Genomic DNA, 23,824 nt, shown 5'->3' with positions numbered 1-23,824 from the left:
ATCTCTTTAGATAAATGTTCAAAAGATATTTTTTGGGTATATGTTATTTCATGAACTCTGGAAACTTAAAACTGTGTGTTTAATATGCTAAAAATGAGCAAACTAAATACAAAGTAGTTATTCACAACTGGAACTGGAACAAATGCCTTGTCAGTAGATACAGTTAAGCTAGTACTCTGTTTCCCAATTACAATTAAAACCAGCAAATTGCTGTATTTTATCTCAAATAATTAAAATTATGAGGAAAGTCTTGCCCAAGAAGCCAAAAACTATTAAACATCAATAAATAAAGGTGCTAGCTAGACCAAAGAAATTGTATCCACACATACGACTGGTGTCACCCAATTATTACAGCATTCTCCCAGGAATCAACAGGAAATCTTCTGACCAGTCCAAGTAGAGCCTCACAAGATTCCCTTCTCATTGCTAAATGACTGCAGTTATTGTATTAAAAAATAACAAGGCAACTGCTTGGCATTCCTGAAGAGCATGCCTGTCTTTCATTGAACAAAAACTGAATACCCTCATCAATTATGAGAGGAGAAGTGGCTTCACCAGCTTCCAGAAGCAGTTCTTCTCAAGCAGATATTTCTGTCTTCAGATCAGGATGAAACCAATAAAAAGAGAAAACTTCAAACTAGCATACATTGCAACAAAGAATGTATTAACAGCTCTGGGAATTTTAGACGCTCTGTGGACGGGGGTTTACTTGGGCTGTAAGTATGTTACAAGTGTTAGCCAATACTTAGCTCCCTGAAACAGAGGCATTGTTACCACGACACTGAAAACTGCATATTTCATAAAAAATACCACACAATTTGATTTACAATCACCTGTAAACTGTGACTCTCGTAACTCATACTCAAAAGGTTTGCCAGATTATCTACTTCTGTTTGCTTGCTTTAGTCAGAAAAAAAAAATTAATTTCTTACTGATGCCAAGAGGTTCTTGTGCAGGATTCATCTTAATTGCTTCCTTTACCATTGCTTCCTTCATCACACTTGATGACCCTTATTCACCTTCACCTTAATCATGAAATTATTGCATTTAACTTGATAGGGCATAAAATTTGTACTTTTGGGTTTTACTTCAGACAGACAAGTATTGTCGCATTTGGTGATTTGTTCAGGCTCATTACAAGTCTGATTTTGACACTGTATATTCATTCATACTCTCTCAATTATTAAAGCATTTCAGGTGTGTGCAGGTCTCTGTGTGTGCATGCACACCTGTGCATACATGCAGAGGAGGCGTTCTTTTCCAAGATTAAAAGATTCACCTATCTGTAATCTATCAGAAAGGAAACAGAAGGTCAAAATTTGAGGCAGCTCTCCAATCCTTAAAACACTATAGATGGATAAATGCCAGAGGTGGAGTAGACATATACCAACTGAGCAGATTTTAGTGAAACTTACTCTGAGTAACAGGTACCAATTTAGCTGTAGAGCAACCAACATCCCATCATAATACTGATACGTACTCACACGCAGTCTCATCCAGTAACGTGCATGCTTAGCTATGATAAAAACCATTGAAATAAGTATAATAATAAGAGATGAGCAGAATTGCTTCATTAGTGGAAAGTACAGCAGTTCTCAAAACCTTGGGAACTTTTCAGACTACAAGTTGGAGGCAAGTCCAGGTCTGTATCTAAAGAGTTCCACTTCTGTAAAGTACATTTGTTTATTTATTCTCCAATCCTAACAGGGCATAAAAAACAGATACGCATGAAACCAACAGCCACAGCTCTTCTCTACTTAGGATCATCCATTGCTGAATCATTTTTCATTGCAGCTAAAGGGCCTGTTTGAACTTCTGTCTGTGCATCACACATAATTTGGGGTATTTAACACTATGTCGTGCAAATCATTCACTGCTTCCTACCACGGAAATCTGTGAGAGCTCTATAACTTTAAACTAATCTTACATAAAATATTCCATTGAATAACAATGTCTCATTATAATCAGAGCAGCAGTAATGTAATTAATCGCAAAATTGCTGTGGGGAGTACAAGTTGCTTGTCGTAACAATCTAAATTAGTGTATTATTGAAAGACGCTGAAGAGGAACAGTTCATTTTAGGTAAATGCTGTCAGGGTATCCATCCTTTCTATTTCTAAAGCTGAAATTAAAACTATCATCAGAGTTCCTCTTTTGAAATACAAATGAGTATGTTTTGAGGTGGGAAGGTATAATTAAATTTGATGTGGTATTCCTACAAATGCAATTTTGCATTTTAAAATAAATTTGCTTGAATAAAAAGTCATGTTTTATTTAGAAAATCAAAACTGACTTGGCTTAAAGCATGTCATTGTATCACAACAATTCCCTTTTGTCACTGAAACTTCAGAGACAACTGCTTCTTCTTCCCCTAAGCAAAAATACATTCTGGCTGGTTTACTTTTTTACAGCTAATCTTTAACTTTCTGTATAGAGAGATTTTGATGGAACACGCAGCTTCTCTACTGTACAGCGTTTCTCAGAGGTGAACTTTAAGAATTAAATTTAAAGGAATTTCCACTAATAGTGATTAATGGATAACAGCTCATGAAGATGCCTGGAATCCCATACTTAGTGTTATTTAATCCCTCCCCCTCTTCTTAGGAACTAAGCCCAACATTATCCTAACATATAGGATACAAAAGCTGGAAAAAGTAGTCAATGGAAACCACTTTGGCCTGTTATCTATGGTGTCCTGGCACAAGAACAGGAAGTATTTTCAGTTTGCTACCTACCTTTTGGAAAAAAATAAATCACAGTAAAATTTCATCTTTTAAGGTCCAAAGATTAATCTCTCAACAGCAGATAAGGGAAGAAAGTAATATTCTTAACGGGCAAAGAGCTGAAAGTGTTTTTCAGCTCATTGTTTAACTCCCTGATGTTAAAATCACAAGAGGGCACATTTGTCAACTGTCTGAAAGTCAGATGTAGATGTTGCCTTTTTTCAGTGATAATCCAAAACAGAACACTGAACAATCTAGAGAGATTATCACTTAATCTGCTCTTTTAATATATGTAAGCAATCAAATGCAAGTAAAACAAGCACTGAATAACTAAAGAAATGCATAATAGTAAGGGCTTGATTTTAGTTTGCATAGTTCTTCCCTTAATATTGCCTAATTAAGACATCAGTTGAAGGGAAAAAAAAAAAGGCAACAGATCTCTTAAAATTTTCCACACTGAATTAACACTAAGGACTTTTAATGGATGTCTTAATTAGACTTTGTTATTCATGGAAATTTTACACAAATTTAAATCAGGTCCTGCATGCAACATTCCCAGCTGAGTCTCAGCAAAAATGCTACATGGAACTGAAAGACTTTTAATCTGTGCACAGATAGCTATTTGTATTTGAAAGCTGACATAATCCATTTTTTTTTGTTTAATTTGCATTAGTATTGCAACCAATAAAAATCATGTAGTTAGGATTTCTCCCTTTAAAGTATATTTTTACTTTATGCAGTCTATTTTATTATTTTTTTTTTAATATACAGCAAGTCATGCAGCCAGACCAGAGCTTTAGCCCATGGCCACAACAGCCACAAAGACTTGACCAGCCCAGAGGTGCTGTATCTAGTGTTCAACATAGAAATTTGATTCAGTCTCAAGTTCTATTGCGGTTGTGCCTGATACACATATGAAAGGCTTGCCATTATTGCTTAAAAATAGACCAAAACAAAGCCCAGAAAAAACTGCTTTCAAAGCAACCTCTTCATCTCTGATAAGTCATTCCTTCCAAAGGAACCTAACTAATAGGAGTAGGAAAACCTGACCATTGTCTCTTCAGTTTATATTGCCAAGGTTCTTCAAAAAAACATGATAAAGCACAAGCTACAGGGCTCCAAATGAGCCTTTCAAACAAGCATCAAAAGTAAGTAACAGTCTAAGCAGCAAAGATTACACTACTGCCTTTGGAAAAACTAAAGTATTGACAGGCTAATTCTGAACTGCTGTTTATCCTACAGTGCAGATCACATGCTAATACTATGTGGTGATGCTATTGTGGAAAGCAGTTTTGCACACAGCCCTTCACAAATTATTTTGCTGATGAAAGCCATGTTAATTTCCTGTATCAGACACAAGTCTGGGTCAGCATAGAACCTGGGATCTCATCTTGCTACTGCAAGCTCTCTACAAAAGGAAGATAAGTCTATTTTGTGGGTCTGGGCTGTTCACTATAGCAATGTCCTTTTGTCTGTGCAAAGAAATGTCAGATGCCTACAAGAGAGCAAACACTACCTTGACAAACAAGTCTACAAATATATCTCTATATTTATGAATGTGTACGTACCAGCACACTCCTTGCTCCATCCTGCAGCAGAGGCTTCATCATGGCCACAGAGGCACCCAGCCTGCAGGAGGGGTGTGGATCTAGGACCTCCCTGGTTAGTGCTGCCAGAGCACTCACACTTGACAGAGGAACAGCAAGTGGGTGTGACTAACCTGCACCATTTATTATATCATGTTGAACAGGAATACAGATTACTGGATCCCTTATATGCCCACTCTCACTTTGCCCTGAGACCAGAAGTAGTGAGATCACAGTTTAGATACCCTGGAAGACACACATCCCACATAAAATTTCTTTTGGGTGGTTTGTATTAGTTTACAGTACCTGGCTAGTCTGCGGGCTGGATGGGTCGTAAGAAGGTACATAATTCTTCAGAGTATCCTGAGGATTCAGGTGAGGAGAATATCTGATCGTTGGGTGAGAGAAGTAGCTAGATGGGGCAGGAGGGAGAATAGCTTGTGCTGGAAATGGCAATGGTGAAGGTGGAGGTGGAGTTCTAGTTGAGATGACTGGAAAAGATAAAATAAAATTAAAATTACTTCTGATCTTGTTTGTTATAAAATTCTTCACCTCCATGTTAAAGCAAGAAAAACAAAAAGCCTGTTCTAAATCAGCACACTGCACCCCTGCTTCATGGCATCTCCACAGCAAAACTTATGTCTTCCCTTCACGTCATCCGAGGCAGTGGAAAGTGCTACTGTTTCAAATTCACAAATACTGTATCTTGGTTTGGTTTTGTGGGTTATTCCATCATATTTTTTTCTTCAAACAATAACCATTCTCCAGAAAAATAAATAAATAAAAAAAAAGACAGTTAAATTACACAGTTTTCCCATCTGGAACCCAAAGAAACAAAACAAATACTTTGCTCAATACATAAAGTTATTCACAGAACTCCAGCAGAGGAGACCAAAGTCACCAGGTTCTAAGAAACAGGTAGCGACTCCGTACTGCATTGCACTCAACCTGCTTCTTGTAGGGACAGGGTGATAAACTACTCATCCATAATGCCACAAGTATTAGCTGACCGTTGTGAAAATGCTACTGAACATTCAAAGCCTGGCAAACTAATCCATCCAATAAAAATCTCAGACAAACAAAAAGCACCTACCCTGAGCATATTTTTCTTTGCAGTATCTTTCTTTCCAGCCTCTACAAACGTGCACTTTATCTATAGTCTACATGTAATGCTTAAACAACCAGCAATGTTTTCACAGTGAAAGGAATGTACAGAATGTGCTCTTGCTACCTAGTTGCCCATCCGGAAATGCGAAGCGTGCATAATAACTTGCTATCCACCCTTACTACACATCCAGAGGGCACTTACTTGGGAACACATTTAAAAGGAGGTACTGAGTTCAATGGAAATGGTGAAAATACAATGACGTTTCCTTTTTCATTAGTATAAAATCAGGACTGTATAAGCAAGATATTTTATAAACTGCTTACAGATCTATTCTGTATAAGCACAAGGAGACCAACACTGACCACATCTCATATCTTTGGGAGTTTTTGGGTTAATTTTTAAATCATATGCTATTTTTGAGCTGGGACAAAATCAGAATATGACCAAAAAAAAACAAACAAACAAACCAAAACACACCAAAACAAACAAACAAACAGAAGGAATGTTTCAAAATTGCTGGACTGGGCAACAAAAACTATTGCTCACTGACATAGGAACAAAGATAGAAATCAGGTTTCCTAGCAAGTAAATAGCTTATCTACAAATTAGGTTACAACTGTCACTCAAATATACATCTCTAGAAATTATACACTAAAACAAATATAAAGACCTGCACATACATATAGGGCCAAAACTAATCATGAAAACTTCTCTTGTGACAGGTTGAATTTAATCACAGTTTCACCAGTTGAATTTAACCATTAAACATCAGTTAATGCTCTGACATCTGGGAGCTGCACAAATCAAACATGAATGAGCAGAAATTTATCCCTTCCATTTCACCCATCATCTCTGATGTGCAAGAGTATTTGCTAACAACAGAAACCTTATAGAGACCAGAATGAGGCCAGGATCGCTTTCATAAAGCAAAATAAATAGATGTTCAAGAGTTCTTACACTTTAATTGAAAGACAGAAACGTTAAATAATGGAAAAAAAATCACAAAACAGAAATTCCTCAAAGGAGAACTGCATATTAAATAGAGTCCTCAAATCTGTTTTACTCCTCTAGTCACCCAGCTCTGCTCAAGAAATGAATCTCTTTATACGCATTATATAAGGAGACATGATAAGCTGCTGAGGGGAGATTTTCAAGGCGTGAATTCTCATCTGAACAATCAGGGTTATTCTCATCTCTAAAATTGAACAGACCATGATGCTGGAATTTCCCTGTTATTCCTGACAAATCCTCAAGATAACATGCACTCACATTTCAAGTATCTCCTTCACACAATACATGAAATCTCGCTATGGATTTCAGAAAGCAAATTGAAAAATACTTACTGGTACTCTACCCTTTAGACAGAGCATGCAAACAAAACACTAGTACTTATTTCATTGCATAACACACCTGGTTGTGTATCTGGTTGTGACTTCTCTTGTGTATTGAATTCTACCTATGCTGGTATTTAAATACAACACAGTCATAGGAACGATAATGTAAAAGGATGTAGGTGGAAGAAGGAAACACAGGAAAGATTTTTTTTCTTCTGTCAATCTCTTCACAGTTTACAGTTTATTTTATTCACTGCTTAATCCTAAACACTTTCTAGTAACTTGCAGCACTTAGACTACCTTAACTCAGTTTAATGAGCACTCTTGCAAGAATACCCCAACATCTTCCATTTCTACTCAAAATGCATCCTAATCTGATTGAAGAAAAGAAGAACAGAGCAAATGAAAGAGGTATTTCTTCCTCCTCCATAGTTCTCACCAGTGTGTGCAACTCCTGGAATTCCTGGGTGGTGATGCTGGGGAAAAGTGCTCAATCTTGATGATGAATCCTGGGGAGAAGTAGGACTAAACAAAGGCTTTTCAGGTTTCTTCATTGTAGGAGAAGACATATCTGCAATAGAAAAACAATGCAACAGTGATATTAGTTCAGAAGCCCATCTGAGGACATCTAATGTTACAGATTGAAGATATTTATTTTTATTGTTCTTGCATAACTGTTGTTTGGTGACCCAACTCCCCTATAACCAACAAACCAATTTTAAACTATTACTTTCAAGCTTGAGAATGAGTAATAATCCCCAAATTGATCTTTCTTCTGCAGAAGAGAAACTACATTCCTTTCATATGAGACAAGCCAAACAATGAAGAAATGCACTCTCTAGACACTTCTCAGCTCCCTAAAACATCACCAAATCATCTGCTCCTTCAACTGCCATATAAACTTTATTCTTTAATGGAACACCTACACTCCAGTGTGTAGGGTAACTGCCATACACATTAGTTTATGGTATTTATTATTTTGTTATTTCAAAACCAAACCCACACCCTTCCCAAAACCACAGTGAAACAATGTAACCTCCCTAAGAATAAAGGATACTTCAACTTCTGTATCTGTATTTTTGACATCTCAAGTAGGGCCCTGCCACCTCTTCCTTTCAGTTTCCCTATCAACAAAAACATCTCTTTAGAGCTCACTGTGTGAAGATAACGCACTAGTAGGGACAAATACATGATTTCCACCATGTAGGGTTACTGATGTTGCATAAATCAAAAATACTGTATTCTTTCTGAAAGCTAAAATTAATTGAAAAACATTTGCTGAACTTTGCACCAAATTATTTCAAAGTTAATGATAACATTTTTATAGGGTACAGATCAATACTGTAAGCAGGATCCATTTCATATTAATAGGACTAATTCATGTTTAAAGCAAAGATTTCTTAGTATTTACTGGACTGGGACCATGTTGCAGATGACTTTCCTACATGGACCACATGAGCCCTTTAGGCAATTTTGGCACTTATAATACTCACACATATTCTGGCTACTTTGGGAGGCAAGCAATTATCTTGGAAGTGAAAACCAGGCCTGCAAAATGTGAGTGTCACTACTGAGACAAAATCAGACCACAGTCCTTTCTGAACTGGATGGAGTTTAAGAGTGGGTTTTCACAGTGAAAGCCTTACTTAGAACTGGACCCTTGAAAATGAGAGATTACATGTCTACTTCTGCCCTGAATAGGCACTGGCACCAGACCCCAGTGCTCCTCTCCCTGCTCCCATTTGGTCCTGATGACTAAGTCTGATGGTTTTCCAGATACGCTGAAAGGGTCACTGATTTAAGAAGGCTACCAAGAAAACAGAATTTATTCAGTGAAACATTAAGCAAGATTGAGGAATTGCTTTACAGCACAGCAATTCAGCACTCATTCAGTTTTAACAGATATGACAGAAGCTACTGCATGTTTTTTATTATATTAATCTGTTGGAATTTTGCATTGTTATCAAAACCACTGAGTGTTGTCAGAGGCATCTCTAGCTGTCTTACAAAAATAAACGGTTGCAAGAAGAAAATAGAGGAATGATTTCTTTCTTTGAATCAATCAGCAAGTAGCAAAGACAAAGTTGCCAAATGGTTGAATTTTTGTTGAATACATTCTGCTAAGTTAAGAAATCAATTTTTTTAATTGCCAGACTGAATTATTTTTAATTAAATTTTGCTTAAGCAAGCCATGACAAGGCGGCACAATAATTCTGGAATGATTTTTGAATATTATGTTTTATTTTCTCCTCGAATGGCAGCCCTAGCTTCTTCATATAGTTCCATCAAAGCATGAACATTCTCACACCTCCACAACAGATGTATAGTTTTATAAAAGCCCAGGACCAAATTAGCCAGCAATTGGCTTTGTGCTGCAGTTCTCTGCATGCAAAATCTCTTCCTCTGCAGAAACACTGCAATGTTACAGTCTAAAAAAGAAAAGTGTGCATAAAAAAGCTTTTTCGGACAGTCTTGCATGGCAAAACTGCAGTCATCAGTTGTCACAGAATGTATCACTGACCACATATAGGTCACTTGGCCACATAGAGGCTATCACAAAAGACAGAATGTACAAACAGTTAATTTTATTCCAAATCAAAAGTACTGCACTTAAGTCTCCCTAAGGAACAAGCAAACTGTGGGCTGGAAGTGGAAAATCTTTTCCTTATGTAAAGCTCATATTCAACAAAAGAACTCATGAAAGAAAGAGTTGCCTAGCTCCTGAAGGTCTACTTGTGTCAGCAGCTCTGACTTCTGGAATGCAACAGAGATTTTAATTTGTTGGTGATTATTACTTCATTAAACAAGCAAAAGTTGCTTTGTTTTCCAAAACCAAAATATTTTAGTTGCTTGAAAGAAGTATGCTATATGAAATGCAATTCTAGTATCCATTAACCCCCCAATTTGAAATCACTGATTTCAAAAGAATTAACTGAAAAGGAGATTGGTGAATATGATATCCGTAGCATTTTCTTTAAATACGTGTAATTTATTCCTGCTCCCATTTCTTCCATGTTAGAATTCTAGTTAACATACAGCAAACAGACAGCATAAATTACAAACCCAACACAATGAAATTCTCATACAGAAGACCATTTCATTACACAGAATACATAGAATACATAGAATAAACCAGGTTGGAAGAGACCTTCAAGATCATTGCGTCCAACCCATCAACCAATCCAACACCACCTAAACAACTAACCCATGGCACCAAGCACCCCATCAAGTCTCCTCCTGAAAACCTCCAATGATGGTGACTCCACCACCTCCCCAGGCAGCCCATTCCAATGGGCAATCACTCTCTCTGTATAGAACTTCTTCCTCACATCCAACCTAAACCTCCCCTGGCACAGCCTGAGACTGTGTCCTCTTGTTCTGGTACTGGCTGCCTCAGAGAAGAGACCAACATCCACCTGTCTACAACCTCCCTTCAGGTAGTTGTAGAGAGTAATAAGGTCATGCCTGAGTCCCCTCTTCTCCAGGCTAAGCAACCCCAGCTCCCTCAGCCTCTCCTCATAGGGCTTGTGTTCCAAGCCCCTCACCAACTTCATTGCTCTTCTCTGGACTCGTTCCAGCAAGTCAACATGCTTCCTAAACCGAGGGGCCCAGAACTGGACACAGTACTCGAGGTGTGGCCTAACCAGTGCAGTGTACAGGGCCAGAATGACCTCCCTGCTCCTTCTGGCCACACTGTTCCTGATGCAGGCCAGGATGCCATTGGCCCTCTTGGCTGCCTGGACACACTGCAGGCTCATGTTCAGCCTACCGTCGACCAGTACCCCCAGGTCCCTCTCTACCTGGATGCTCTACAGCCACTCTGACCCCAACATGAATGTGACTGGTAGCATTTAAAAACAGTGACTTTAATGTACACTACACAACTACACAGTACACCACCACAAAGTACTTTTGTAAAAAGTCTCAATATATGAAGCAAAGACAACTGTGAAGAGTAATGTCTAAAGTGCAGGCAGCAGCTTCTTTGTTAAAACAACACACTTTGCATTGAGAGTAGTTCAGATAGGCCCTTTTCCCCTCCCTGCCCCTGCAGCTCTCCCACTGTGTGCCTGGCCGTCATAACAGAGCATTCACACTCCTGCCACTGCTGAGTAACAGATGCAGCAGACAGGGAACAGAGAACAATAACTGTTTGTATAGGTTAGGAGGAAAAGGTTGCTGCTCTCGCCTCCTCAACCAAGAGAGGAGGCTTAGCGCTTTAACTGGAAAACAAACAAATTACATTTCTTTGGAGACTTGTCAGTTACGAAAGTGTGAAGTAAAAAAAAAATCAAAATGCAAAGTAGTTTTTCACTTTCTAATTTTGCTTGTAACAGTGCCCTTAAATAAAGGAGAATGAGTTAAAGTGACAGTGAGACTTCATATGATTTTACTAGTGACTTCTACATAATAGAGAACACACATTTTTCTCATTTTAAAACATGTCTTATTTTTTCCACATCATGAGATCTAGTCTAGTAGTTCAGCTCTATAGTGACAATTACATAATGAATGGCAAACAAAGGTAACAAAAAAAAGAGATTGTTTGCTCTTAGGTCTGTGTTGAAGTTCTAGGAATGGGATTCCAATCCTTATTACTTTGAAAATGAAAATATAACAATTTCAAGTGTGATGTATTATCAGACTTCTGGGAAAAATGCTAAGTACAGATGAAAATCAAAACCGTATCAAAAACACTTGGACGAAGTTATTAAAAAGTCAACATCAATCGACACTATGTCCAGTCCTGCTGAGAACTGCCTTCAAATGTGAAAACAGGCTTTGTTTTGGGTTTGTTTGACTGGTTGTTGTTTTGGTTTGGGTTTTTGTTTACTCAGTGTTGTTCCAAACCACTCTTGTCTGTACATTACTGCAGAGATACAGTAAGTATGCACCCAAACGGGTAGCATGTTATACATTTTGGAGAATCATATAAAAGGAAAAAGGGTTTATGCAAATAAAAATAATAATCTCATCTCCCAACAAGGTAAATCTGTCTACATAGGAAGGCAGAAGAGCTGCTGTGAAGCATAGCATATGTAGTCTGTTCATCAGCAGCTTGCACAAATGGTGCTCCAGATGATAGCTGTTCAAGACAGCCTAAGGCAACAATTTTGATCAATTCAAAAGTGATAAAATGCTGCAGGGAAAGTGCAGAAATGTGTTTACGTCAGCCTTTAATTAAACTGTTGTTCACTTCCAAAGAAACTTAGGAAACACTAATGAGACATGAGTTTGGCAATTTACTCATCAAAGCAAATACACTCTTCTTCAGTCTGAAGCAGCTTGTCATTCAGACCGTTCCCTGGATAAATGTCACTTTGGTACACCACTTGGCAAGCCACCCATTAGGAGAACTCATCTGGAATCAAGCAGTGATCCAAGGCAAGTTCAAACATGCACCTGCCTGTTTTTGAACACTTGATCTGCTTTCTTGCTCATCACTTCAACATGGCAGCTTCTCTTTCCTGCTCATGAGACATGCTCATGAGCAGAGCAAGAATAAATCATATACATATACTAAATCTTTTTTAATCTACTTTATTCTTCAAATTTTATCAGTATGTTTTCCAGTACTTATTTTTGCATGTCTTTCGTAACAAAGTACGCTCCTGCAGACAACAGTCTGTAGGAATTCATTTACAACTTATTAGTGTAGCATTACCTCCAGAAAAAGCAAGATAAAGCAACATTCAGCTTAATGTACATATAGCCACAATACAAGCAGGAAAGCTATGGAGTCCATAGCACCACTGGCAAGCCAGCAGAGCATCCTTTCATGATAGATTTTTAAATTAATTTTTAAATTAATTGCTCTTTTGCCAGATGCACCACCTGCAATAGTTTCTGATGGCAAGATACACTACATGCATCACATCCAGCCAGGGCCGAATCTCTACTGCTTCCACCACATCTCATAGGTATGCTTGTGCGTAGCAAGTGTGAAAACCTGGAGTAAAAGCTCACATTCAGATCAGGTATCTGGATGATGATGATGATGAATCACACTGCGGTCAGTAAAATGTTTTACACATGTGTGTGTGAAGAATGAAAAGAGTCATTCTACACAGATAGAGGCAGCATCACCAATTTTCACATGTGCTCTAATTTCCTCTAACACTGTAAGGCTTCTGTATTTCTCAAATGTAGGTCTTAGTAAGGCACCTAACACTGAGTTTTGGCAACTGAGTGACTGTAAAGCACAACCACCTCTCATTTGTAAGGCAACAGCTTTTGTTATATCTGTCCTAAAGACTTGTCACTAAAGCTGGATGGAAACCAAGAATCCTGAAAATCAAAACATTTTAATTCATTTATCTTCCCCAAAAAAAGGAATCGTGACATAGTTTTGTGAATAACTAGGAATGACAGGTGTGCCTGAACAGCTTGGTCTTTGAAATATTCAATGCCCAGAATACAGAAAGGCTTGCTACAATTCCTGTTCATTAATAAGCTTTGCATCTAGCTCTCCCATTATCCAAATCTTTGCCCAAGTCATTGGCCTGTTGGTAAATTTCACTGTAAATTCCATATTGGACCAGAGAGAAGCTCTCCTAACAAATCACTCGTTTTCATGTAAAGCAGTTCTTATCATCAATGTTCTCCTGAGCACAACAAAACAAATGAAAAAAAAAAAAAATCATCAGTCCTGTTCCATGACTTTCTGATATGTGTACCAATTGAAGCACGAAGGCCTTTGTATTCACACTCAGAGGAATAGTGATGTCTTACATAAAGGTACATAAGTACTTAGCTACTGAGTATTCAGAACTTGAGCAGCAGTTAGCATTACAGTTTGAAGAGAGCTGGTCTTCACATTTGAAAACCTCATGTCAGTTTTATTTTTCCTTCCACAGCAAGTGTAGAAAAGGATTGTAGGTACAAAAATTTTATACTACATTATTTCAGTGTACAAAGATTCAATAACCTTCCATCTCCAAATCAGTCTTAGTGCTAGTGTTATTTTCAGTCACACCTCTGATATTGCACAAGCTAGTCTGCCAGACTGTGACACTGCCCAAGGCTAATCAAACACTATTGAGCTGTTTCGCCATTTCACAGCAGAGAAACCATTTTAATGTCCTATCTATTGTGATTTGTAGTGAAAAACCTAATAAGAGGAACCAGACCAGAATTTCAATGCCTTTTTCAGTACTGGAGGCTGATAAGAAAATTATATAATACTGCAACTCACAAAAGCTACAGCGAAACAAGAGTAAATTTCTTACAATAACAATTGAAATTCCTTACTCATTGTCTTTCCATATTTTCTAATAAATTACACTATTCCATTTTTCATCATTAAGCAAGTATTAATATATATAAGAAAGTGATGCAAGATCTTTCAGACAACTGAAACATAAGAGTCAGAAACCCTTTAGTTGGAGTAAATACATAATTTTTCTCATCTTTACCCATATGTAAACTTCCAGAACACTGTACTCCATTGCCAACAGTTAACACCTCTGATAACCTTCATGATTTTCTTTTCCTCAACAGAATAGGGTTTGGACAAAAGACAGAAGGGCTTCATCTAACCTTATATCTCCCAGCATACCGTGGACTAACTGTATAAAGTCAGACAACCAAAGTTCTTTATTGCATTCTTGATTATCCTACTTTTTATGGACAGGAAGCAAAATAATTCAGTACAGTTAATACTGAAATTATAAACACTAGCTTTTGTAAAACATAATGCTAGTGTACAAATATTTAAATTAGAGTAACTGGGAAACCTTCATTCATGTTTCATGAAAGTAACTTTTAAAAAAATCAGTTTAACAAAAGGCAGCTCATAAAACAGGATAAGGGGAAAGACATCATGATCAGGTAACAGCGTGATTATTGAATATGTACACATCAAAACCACCCATATAAAGTTTTTTTTTTAAATGTTGAATAGGATGGGGCATATAGACCTAATCCCCTAGCTGTTGTTTGACAGTGTCATATGCCAGACTAAAAGAATTAGTCTTGTTTAAATTTACATCTGTTCCCCTATTCCCACTAAGATTAAGATAAAACTATGGCATGATATACTGCAAGAACAGTGGGCAGCTCATCAGACAGTAACAGTAAACCTCACAGGAAAGCTTCATAATCAGTGACCATATTATCATACCTGCACTTTTTCTTGTGAGGAGAAAAATACAGTATTTTTTTTAGGTATCAATCCGCTGGCATAAAGCTGGCCAGCCTTCCTCACCCTACATAGAATCACAGAATTGTTTCAGTTGGCAAAGACCACTAAGATCATTGAGTTGAACTGTCAACCTAATACCACCATGGCCATTAATCCAAGTCCCTAAGTATTATGTCCCCATATAGAATAGAATAGAATAGAATAGAATAGAATAGAATAGAATAGAATAGAATAGAATAGAATAGAATTAACCAGGTTAGAAAAGACCTTTAAGATCATCAAGTCCAACCTATCATCCCAACACCATCTAATCAACTAAACCATGGCACCAAGCGCCCCATCCAGTCTCTTCCTAAACAACTCCAGTGATGGTGACTCCACCACCTCCCTGGGCAGCCTATTCCAATGGGCAATCACTCTTTCTGTGAAGAACTTCTTCCTAACATCCAGCCTAAACCTCCCCTGGTACAGCTTGAGACTGTGTCCTCTTGTTCTGCTGCTGGCTGCCCAGGAGAAGAGACCAGTCCCCACCTGGCTATATCACAGTATCACAGTGTCACCAAGGTTGGAAGAGACCTCAAAGATCATCGAATCCAACCTGTCACCACAGACCTCATGACTAGACCATGGCACCAAGTGCCATGTCCAATCCCCTCTTGAACACCTCCAGGGACGGTGACTCCACCACCTCCCTGGGCAGCACATTCCAACTACAAATTACTCTCTCCGTGAAGAACTTTCTCCTCACCTCGAGCCTAAACTTCCTCTGGTGCAGCTTGAGACTGTATCCTCTCTTCAGGTAGTTGTACAGAGCAGTAAGGTCTCCTCTGAGACTCCTCTTCTCCAAGCTAAGCACCCCCAGCTCCCTCAACCTCTCCTCATAGGGCTTGTGCTCCAAACTCCTCACCAGCTTTGTTGCCTTCTCTGGACAGGTTCCAGCAACTCAACATCTTTCCTAAACTGAGCAGCCCAGAACTGGACACAGGACTCAAGGTGTGACCTAACCAGCACTGAGTACAGGGGCACAATGACTTTCCTGCTCCTGCTGGCCACACTATTCATGCAGGCCAGGTGCCATTTGCCTTCTTGGCCACCTGGGTACACTGCTGGCTCATGTTCAGCCTACTATCAACCAGTAAAATAACCAAGGTTATATAACTAAAATAACATCTCCAGGGACAGTGATTCCACTACCTCCTTGGGCAGCCTATTGCAATGCCTGATCATATTCTCAGGTGTAGTAGTTTGGGCTGGGTGCCCTCTGCTACAGGGGTGTTTCCTGTGTCCAGAAGTCCAGCCCAGTGGGTGGACACAGGAAATTAGGTATTTCCTACCATGATTCCCTGCACCACTATTAAATCCACTTCGGGGTCCAGCACTTTCTCTTTCTTCCTCTCCGCCACCCGGTAACTGGGGGAGATGTCTCCCAGCCATGGGCCTGGCTAGGCCCAAGGCCACGGGGGGATGGGCAGTCTCAGATCTGGCCAGCTGAGACTAGCCTAGCAGTGGCGGGGGAAGAAGGAGCCCTGGAGGTCTTGGGTGCACCCTCAGGTGGGGATGGGATGTTTCTGGGTCTGTTTTGGGGTTTCTTTTGTCACTGCGTTTCTGGCTTTCTGTACACACTCACTGTTTTCTATTTAAACTTTCCATCACTTTTGCAATCCGTTTGTCTGAGTCATTATTTCTGCCCAAGGTAGGGAGGGGGTTTGCCCCAACCCATTACATCAGGAAATAATTTTTTTTTCCTAATATCCAATCTAAACCTCCCCTGGTGCAATTTGAGGCCATTTCCTCTCATTTTATCATTTGAAAAGGTTGACCTTGATGACCTTGAAGGTGTTTTCAAATCTTTATGATTCTATGATACTTTGGAAAAGAGACCAACTCCCACCTCACTCCAACCTCCTTTCAGGTAGTTGTAGAGAGCAATGTGGACTTCCCTTAGCCTCCTCTTCCCCAGCCTAAACAACCCCAGTTCCCTCAGTTGTTTCTTGTAAGACTTGTTCTCCAGACCCTTCACCAGATTTGTTGCCTTTCTCTAGACCCACTGCAGCAACTTATGTCCTTCTTGTAATGGTGGGCCCTGAAACCAAACACTGTATTCAAGGCACAGCCTCAACACTGCTAAGTACAACGGCACAATCACTTCCCTGGTCCTGCAGGCCACACTATTCCTGATACAGGCTGCTGGCCTTCTTGGCCACTTGAGCACACTGCTGGCTCATGTCCAGCCAGCAGTCAACCAGCACCCCTAGGTCCTTTTCTACTAGATAGCTTTCCAGCTACTCTGTCCCAAGCCTGAAGCATGCACAGGGTTGTTGTGACCAAAATGCAGAACCTAGCCTTGTTGAATCTGGCCTTGTTGAATCTCATACAATTGGCCCTGGCCCTCCGATCCACCCTGACAAAGTCCCTAATGGCCTTCCTACCTATCAAGCAGATCAACAATCACTGGCACATTAGTGTCATCTACAGACTTACTGAGGGTGCACTCAATCCCCAGATTGAGATATCCAGAAATAACCCATTCAACATAGAGCAGGCACTGGTTTGATCATACAGAATAATACTTAATCTACAATTTCTAACAGTAGCCGATAATTTTCAAAAATCATAGTGAAAAATCAAAATGAAATTTCTGATTCAGAAACAATGGAGTAGGAAAATTATATTTAATAGCTCCTGGGCCAAATCTTGCATTAAGATATGCATGTTATTATACTATTTTCAACCAAAGGAAGTATAGAGTCATCAAGTCAAAAGGATGTTGCCATACTACATAGTTCATAGAACAACTACCACACATACAAGAGAAAGTTGGTTTTGCACTCACATTTTTCACTGATGTATATGGCAGATGGATGTGCAAGACCTGAATGTATTCAAATCACAAATCACACATGGATAACATTAAGTAATAAGCCTTAATAAAATATATTGGTCAAAATAAAAGACAAGGAACCTATAGTGAGAATTTTTTAAGCAATCTTATTGAGTAATTACAGAGACGCAAAAAAGCAAACCTTTTTGTATTGATTCCTACTGTATCCCCTACTGTATTTGTCTTTCTGTCTGCATTTCTAAACATTTTACTATTCACTCGTTCAGAAACTGAAGTATACATGGGGTGAAGGAAAAGTCAGGTCCCTGCTCTGACCACAGTAGAAATGTTTTCATCTGCTACTTTGAGTATTTGAAGATTCTTAGCAACAGACTGTTGATCGATCTAGATCTCTTCTAAATAGAGAAAAACAGTTAGAATCTCTGCTGCTTTATTTTTGGAGAGAGTGTAAAGTTAACATCATTTTTGCGCAGTAACAAAGGATGTAGATTTTCTTGAAGTATAAGCAGCTTCACTCATTTTAAGATAACAGTTTTGGTGTCCTGCTCATGGATTTCCTTGTCTGTCTTAAATATACATTTGAAAGCTCCTTTATCTAATTTTCTATACACAGCACTTTCTGAGCTCTAAGTGTAAGAAAACACTTTTCATCTTTATGAAAATCTTTAATTTATTTTACATACCAGTAGGTTTTCTTGTAAAAGTATGGCAATCAACAGTAAACCAATTCCATTTCTTAAAACTATCACAGCAAAACCACTGATTTTTACCAATTAGATCTGTTTGTTGAACACTAAAAATCTCTTCATCTGCAACCTGATAGAAACAGGAGCATCTGACTGCCAGGCAAGTCTTCCTTGATAATGCTATTGTCATCATCATAGAAGCCAACAGGCTAAGAGAAGCCAAGGCTACAAATGTTCTCCAGAAATACACTTTGAAAGGTTATTTTGGGTAAAAAGTATCTGTGATACTTTAGGCTGTGCCTTTAAAGAAAAATTCCGAGCAAATGTACAGTTGGGTGTAAAAAGGAAAACAAAGATTGTTCTAAATGAATTTCATTGGTCAGATGCAAGATGTACCAGAGCAACATCTTATATTCTTGTCTCACTCCATCTTCTGTCTTTCTGCTGGCATGCATGCTGCTGCTCTGGACAGCCAGAGAGACCTCTTATCTAACGGCCTTGAGATAAGCAATACTAACTTCTTAATGATGCTTTTGAACTAACTGAAATTCCCCTAACATCTTTCCTTTTTGCTTTTCTTCTAATTAACTAGAGGGGAAAGGGAGGGAAAGGTGGGTGGGGGCAGGTGGTGGAATCCTCCTGCCAAGGAGGATTTCTGTGCTGTTTGCTTTTTGTAAATACCTGTATAATATTGTAAATACTGTATAGTTTTGTCAATATTCATTGTGTTCCATTATTGTTTGCAAAACACAGCTTCATTTGCTTCTCTGACTGGGTTGAGCAGAGTTTTTGTTGATGTGTGTGGGTTAAACCATCACATTACACAAAATAATTGGCTTCCAGACATGGGGCAAGATTTACTTGATTTATTTCTGCTTAGATCAGGGGAGCGAACACGAAGTAGTTTTGGATTCTTCAGCATCTGATCTTTTCTGCTTGAAGTGTTGTAGTGTACAAGTATCAGATTTTTGAGTGATAAGTTAGGGAGATATCTGATGTATAAATTGTACCTTTGGTTTAAGTATAAAGAAGCAAAGGATGGAGAAGGAGAATCCAGTCAATTTCCAGAGGGAAAAGCTGTCCAGCTAGCTCTTGACATAGCTGAATGTGTGAGATGGTCAAAGCTTTATCTCTACACTGACTCATGGATGGTAGCCAGTGCTCTGTGGGGTTGGCTAAAGGACTGGAAAAAGAATGGTTGGCAGAGAAAAGGAAAGCCTATTTTGGCAGCTGATCTGTGGCAGGACATTGCTGATCGAATCAAGAGAATTCCAGTGAAGGTGAGACACATTGATGCTCACATTCCTAAGAGCAAAGCTACTGAGGAGCAACAGCACAACCATCAGGCAGATCTAGCTGCCAAAGTTTCTCAAGGTAGATATGGACTCTGATTTTGATCTTGACTGGAAACACGAAGGTGAGATATTCTTAGGTCATTAGGCTCATGATCCATCAGGACATCAAAGCAGAGATGCAACATACCAGTGGGCTCGTGATAGATCCATACACAGTTCCATAGATGCCATCACACAAGTCATCCATGACTGTGACATTTGTGCTGCAATTAAGCAGGCAAAGTGAATCAAGCCCTTGTGGTACAGTGACAGATGGTCCAAGTACAAATATGGTGGGGCCTGGCAGACTGACTACACTCTACCTCTTTCTCGTTCTGGTAAGCAATATGTGCTTACTATGGTAGAGGCAAACACTGAATGGTTGGAAACTTACCCGGTTCCACATGCAACTGCATGCAACAGATGGCATGCTTGGTCTGGAGAGACAAATCCTGTGCAGACATGGAACTCCAGAAAGGATTGAGTCAGACAATGGAACTCATTTCAAAAACAGTCTTGTAAAGAACTGGGCCAAAGAGCACAACATCGAGTGGATATTCCATATTCCCTACTATGCACCAGCTGCAGGGAAGATTGAACGCTCCAACAGTTTGCTGAAGACCACTCTGAAAGCCACGGGGGGGGGGGATCTTTGAAAAACTGGGAGAAGTGTCTAGCACAAGCAACCTGGCTGGTAAACAGTAGAGGTTCAGTAAATCGAGCTGTACCTGCACACTCAGATCTGTTACAGAAAGTAGAAGGTGATAGAGCTCCTGTTGTTAGAGAAAAGAGTTTGTTAGGCAAAACTGTTTGGGTATTTTCTCCTTCAGGAAAGGCCAAACCTGTCCAAGGGGTCATTTCTGCTGAAGGTCCTGGTCACACTCCCTGCATAATGCAAGAAAATGGTGAAATTCAGTGTATTCCACAAAGAAATCTAACTTTAGCTGAGAGAGTTTAACTTCAGAGAGTTGTACAGATACAACATTGCACCCAAAGGAAGAATCCATGAATTAATATACAGTGCATGAACCCTGAGAACCCCGAGAGCTCTTACTCAACTGAGAGTCCCTGATTGCTTTTCTTCGTTTTGTCTGCAAAGAGATAAACTGTTTTCTGTTTTCTGTGTTTTCTTATTTTCTGGTATTCTTGGACTTCTGAATCATCTACATCTGAGAACAGCCAAAACTGACTGTGAACTTTACTTATGAATTGTAGATATTGTTTTAGATTAGATGGACAGTACTAACAGCCAATGAAATTGTTTAGAAGGGGTGGATTGTGATAGTTTAGGCTCTGCCTTTAAAAAAAATTCCAAGTAAATCTACAGTTGGATGTAAAAAGGAAAACAAAAATTGTACTAAACAAATTTCATTGGTCAGATGTGAGGTGTACTAGAGCAACATCTTATATTCTTGCCTCACTCCATCTTCAAGAAGGGCCAGTTGGATGAGCCAGGGAATTATAGGCCTGTCAGCCTGACCTCAGTGTCAGGCAAGATTATGGAACAGGTCATCTTGAGTGCAATCACACAACACTTACAGGATGGCCAAGGGATCAGACCCAGCCAGCATGGATTTGGGAAGGGCAGGTCCTGCCTGACCAACCTGACCTCCTTCTAGGATCAGGTGACCCGCCTGGTGGATGTGGGGAGGCCTGTGGATATAGTCTACCTGGACCTCAGCAAGGCCTTTGACACCGTTCCCCATAGCAAACTCCTGGCCAAGCTGTCAGCCCATGGCTTGGATGAGAGCACACTGCATTGGGTTAGGAACTGGGTGGAGGGCCGAGCCCAGAGAGTAGTGGTGAATGGTGCCACATCCAGCTGGCAGCCAGTCACTAGTGGTGTGCCCCAGGGATCAGTACTGGGCCCCATGCTCTTTAACATTTTTATTGATGATCTGGATGAGGGCATCGAGTCCATCATCAGTAAATTTGCTGACGACACCAAGCTGGGGGCAGGAGTTGATCTGCTGGAGGGTAGAGAGGCTCTGCAGAGGGACCTCGACAGGCTGGACAGATGGGCAGAGTCCAACGGCATGAGATTTAACACATCCAAGTGCCGGGTTCTGCACATTGGCCACAGCAACCCCATGCAGAGCTACAGGCTGGGGTCAGAGTGGCTGGAGAACAGCCAGGCAGAGAGGGACCTGGGGGTGCTGGTCGATGGTAGACTGAACATGAGCCTGCAGTGTGCCCAGGCAGCCAAGAAGGCCAATGGCATCCTGGCCTGCATCAGGAACAGTGTGGCCAGCAGGAACAGGGAGGTCATTGTGCCCCTGTACACTGCACTGGTTAGGCCGCACCTCGAGTCCTGTGTCCAGTTCTGGGCTCCTCAGTTTAGGAAGGATGCTGACATGCTGGAACGAGTCCAGAGAAGAGCAACAAAGTTGGTGAGGGGTTTGGAACACAAGCCCTATGAGGAGAGGCTGAGGGAGCTGGGGTTGCTTAGCCTGGAGAAGAGGAGACTCAGGGGTGACCTTATTACTCTCTACAACTACCTGAAGGGAGGTTGTAGACAGACGAATGTTGGTCTGTTCTCCCAGGCAGCCAGTACGAGAACAAGAGGACACAGTTTCAGGCTGCACCAGGGGAGGTTCAGATTGGATGTTAGGAAAAAGTTCTATACAGAGAGAGTGATTGTCCATTGGAATGGGCTGCCTGGGGAGGTGGTGGAGTTGCCGTCATTGGAGGTTTTCAGGAGGAGACTTGATGGGGTGCTTGGTGCCATGGGTTAGTTGTTTAGGTGGTGTTGGATTGGTTGATGGGTTGGACGCGATGATCTTGAAGGTCTCTTCCAACCTGGTTTATTCTATGTATTCTATGTATTCTGTCTTTCTGCTGGCATGCATGCTGCTGTTTTGGACACAGAAAGAGACCTCTTATCTTACAGCCTTGAGATAAGCAATGGTTAACTTCCTAATGATGCTTTTGAACTAACTGAAATTCCCCTAACATCTTTCCTTTTCTCTTTTCTTCTAATTAACTAGAGGGAAAAGGGAGGGAAAGGTTGGGGGGCAAGTGAGGTGGAATCCTCCTGTCCAAGGAGGATTTCTGTGCTGTTTGCTTTTTTAAATACCTGTATAATATTGTAAATACTGTATATTTTTTGTACATATTCATTGTGTTCCATTATTGCTTGTAAAATACAACTTCATTTGCTTTTCTGACTGAGTTCAGCAGAGTTTTTGTTGATGTGTGTGGGTTGAACCATCACTGTATCTCTCACTTTACGAACGCAAGCTTAAAAAACTTATCAATCGGCAGCATTTGACTACCATGCACATATTATCCTAGTTAAAAGCACAGACAATTCAGACAGATCCATAAGGAGTGCAAGGGTCTACATACAAAAGGTATCTGTATATGTGTGTATACATTGATTAAATATTATTTTTAAATATTAGAGAATACAAAGGCAGATGCAACAGAAGTAACTAATAAGACCTAAATTTAAGTTTTAAAGTATGCTTTGACACACAAAGATTTTGAGAACTCAGATTGTGTTTAAAACACAGAAATGCATTTAACAGATATTCATCAAGGTAAACCTTTTTAAGATGAATTTATGTGTTAGATGGAGACAACAAGTTTCTAAAGCATTAGCCTTCAGTTGGAGAACCACAAGCTGGGAAAAGTCCTGAATTCTGTCCAACACAGGACACCAAAAAGCCAAGGTGATCTGTCATGGTTCTCAACTCCTGGATCACATTAACTACTTCCTCTTTTAGTTCTCTCACTTCAGAAATGAGAATATCCATCTTTGACAGTCCATGTGAAGAAGGCTCAAGAAGGAAAGAGCCATCAGGAAGGATCCCAATGGGGAAGGAGTGTCCAGTGGGTGGGGAGAAAGCAAAAGTGGACAAATGTCCAGAAGGGGGATATCCAACAAAAGGGGATTGGGACCTGAGAAGTGGAGGGTCCAACAGCTGCTGGCCAATCAATGGGTAAAGGTGATCCAGTTGTTTCAATTTTAATGGTATGGTGGCATATTGACTCTTGACTGTTGGTAGAGTTGGGTGATGTGTAAGAAAGTAAACATGATGAAGAAACTGTAAAATGAAAATTCAC

At 39.8% G+C, this 23,824-nt stretch overlaps 1 protein-coding gene across 8 annotated transcripts in view; it reads right to left on the bottom strand.

Moving 5' to 3' along the window:
• The window catches only part of NFIB (nuclear factor I B), a 297,023-nt gene that overhangs the window by 38,733 nt on the left and 234,466 nt on the right, over window positions 1–23,824 (bottom strand). For all 8 annotated transcript variants that reach the window (XM_054179068.1, XM_054179072.1, XM_054179073.1 and 5 more), the window contains exons 7-8: window positions 7,191–7,322; window positions 4,616–4,800 (exon numbers count right to left, since the gene is read on the bottom strand). In XM_054179068.1, the coding sequence (XP_054035043.1) occupies window positions 4,616–4,800; window positions 7,191–7,322 (317 nt within the window). The remainder of the gene's footprint in view (window positions 1–4,615; window positions 4,801–7,190; window positions 7,323–23,824) is intronic.

This window comes from Dryobates pubescens, chromosome Z, assembly GCF_014839835.1.
Source record: "Dryobates pubescens isolate bDryPub1 chromosome Z, bDryPub1.pri, whole genome shotgun sequence".
NCBI classification, from domain to species: Eukaryota; Metazoa; Chordata; class Aves; order Piciformes; family Picidae; genus Dryobates; species Dryobates pubescens.
The sequence above is the reverse complement of the archived record's forward strand: the minus strand, read 5'-3'. Positions and strand labels throughout refer to the sequence as shown.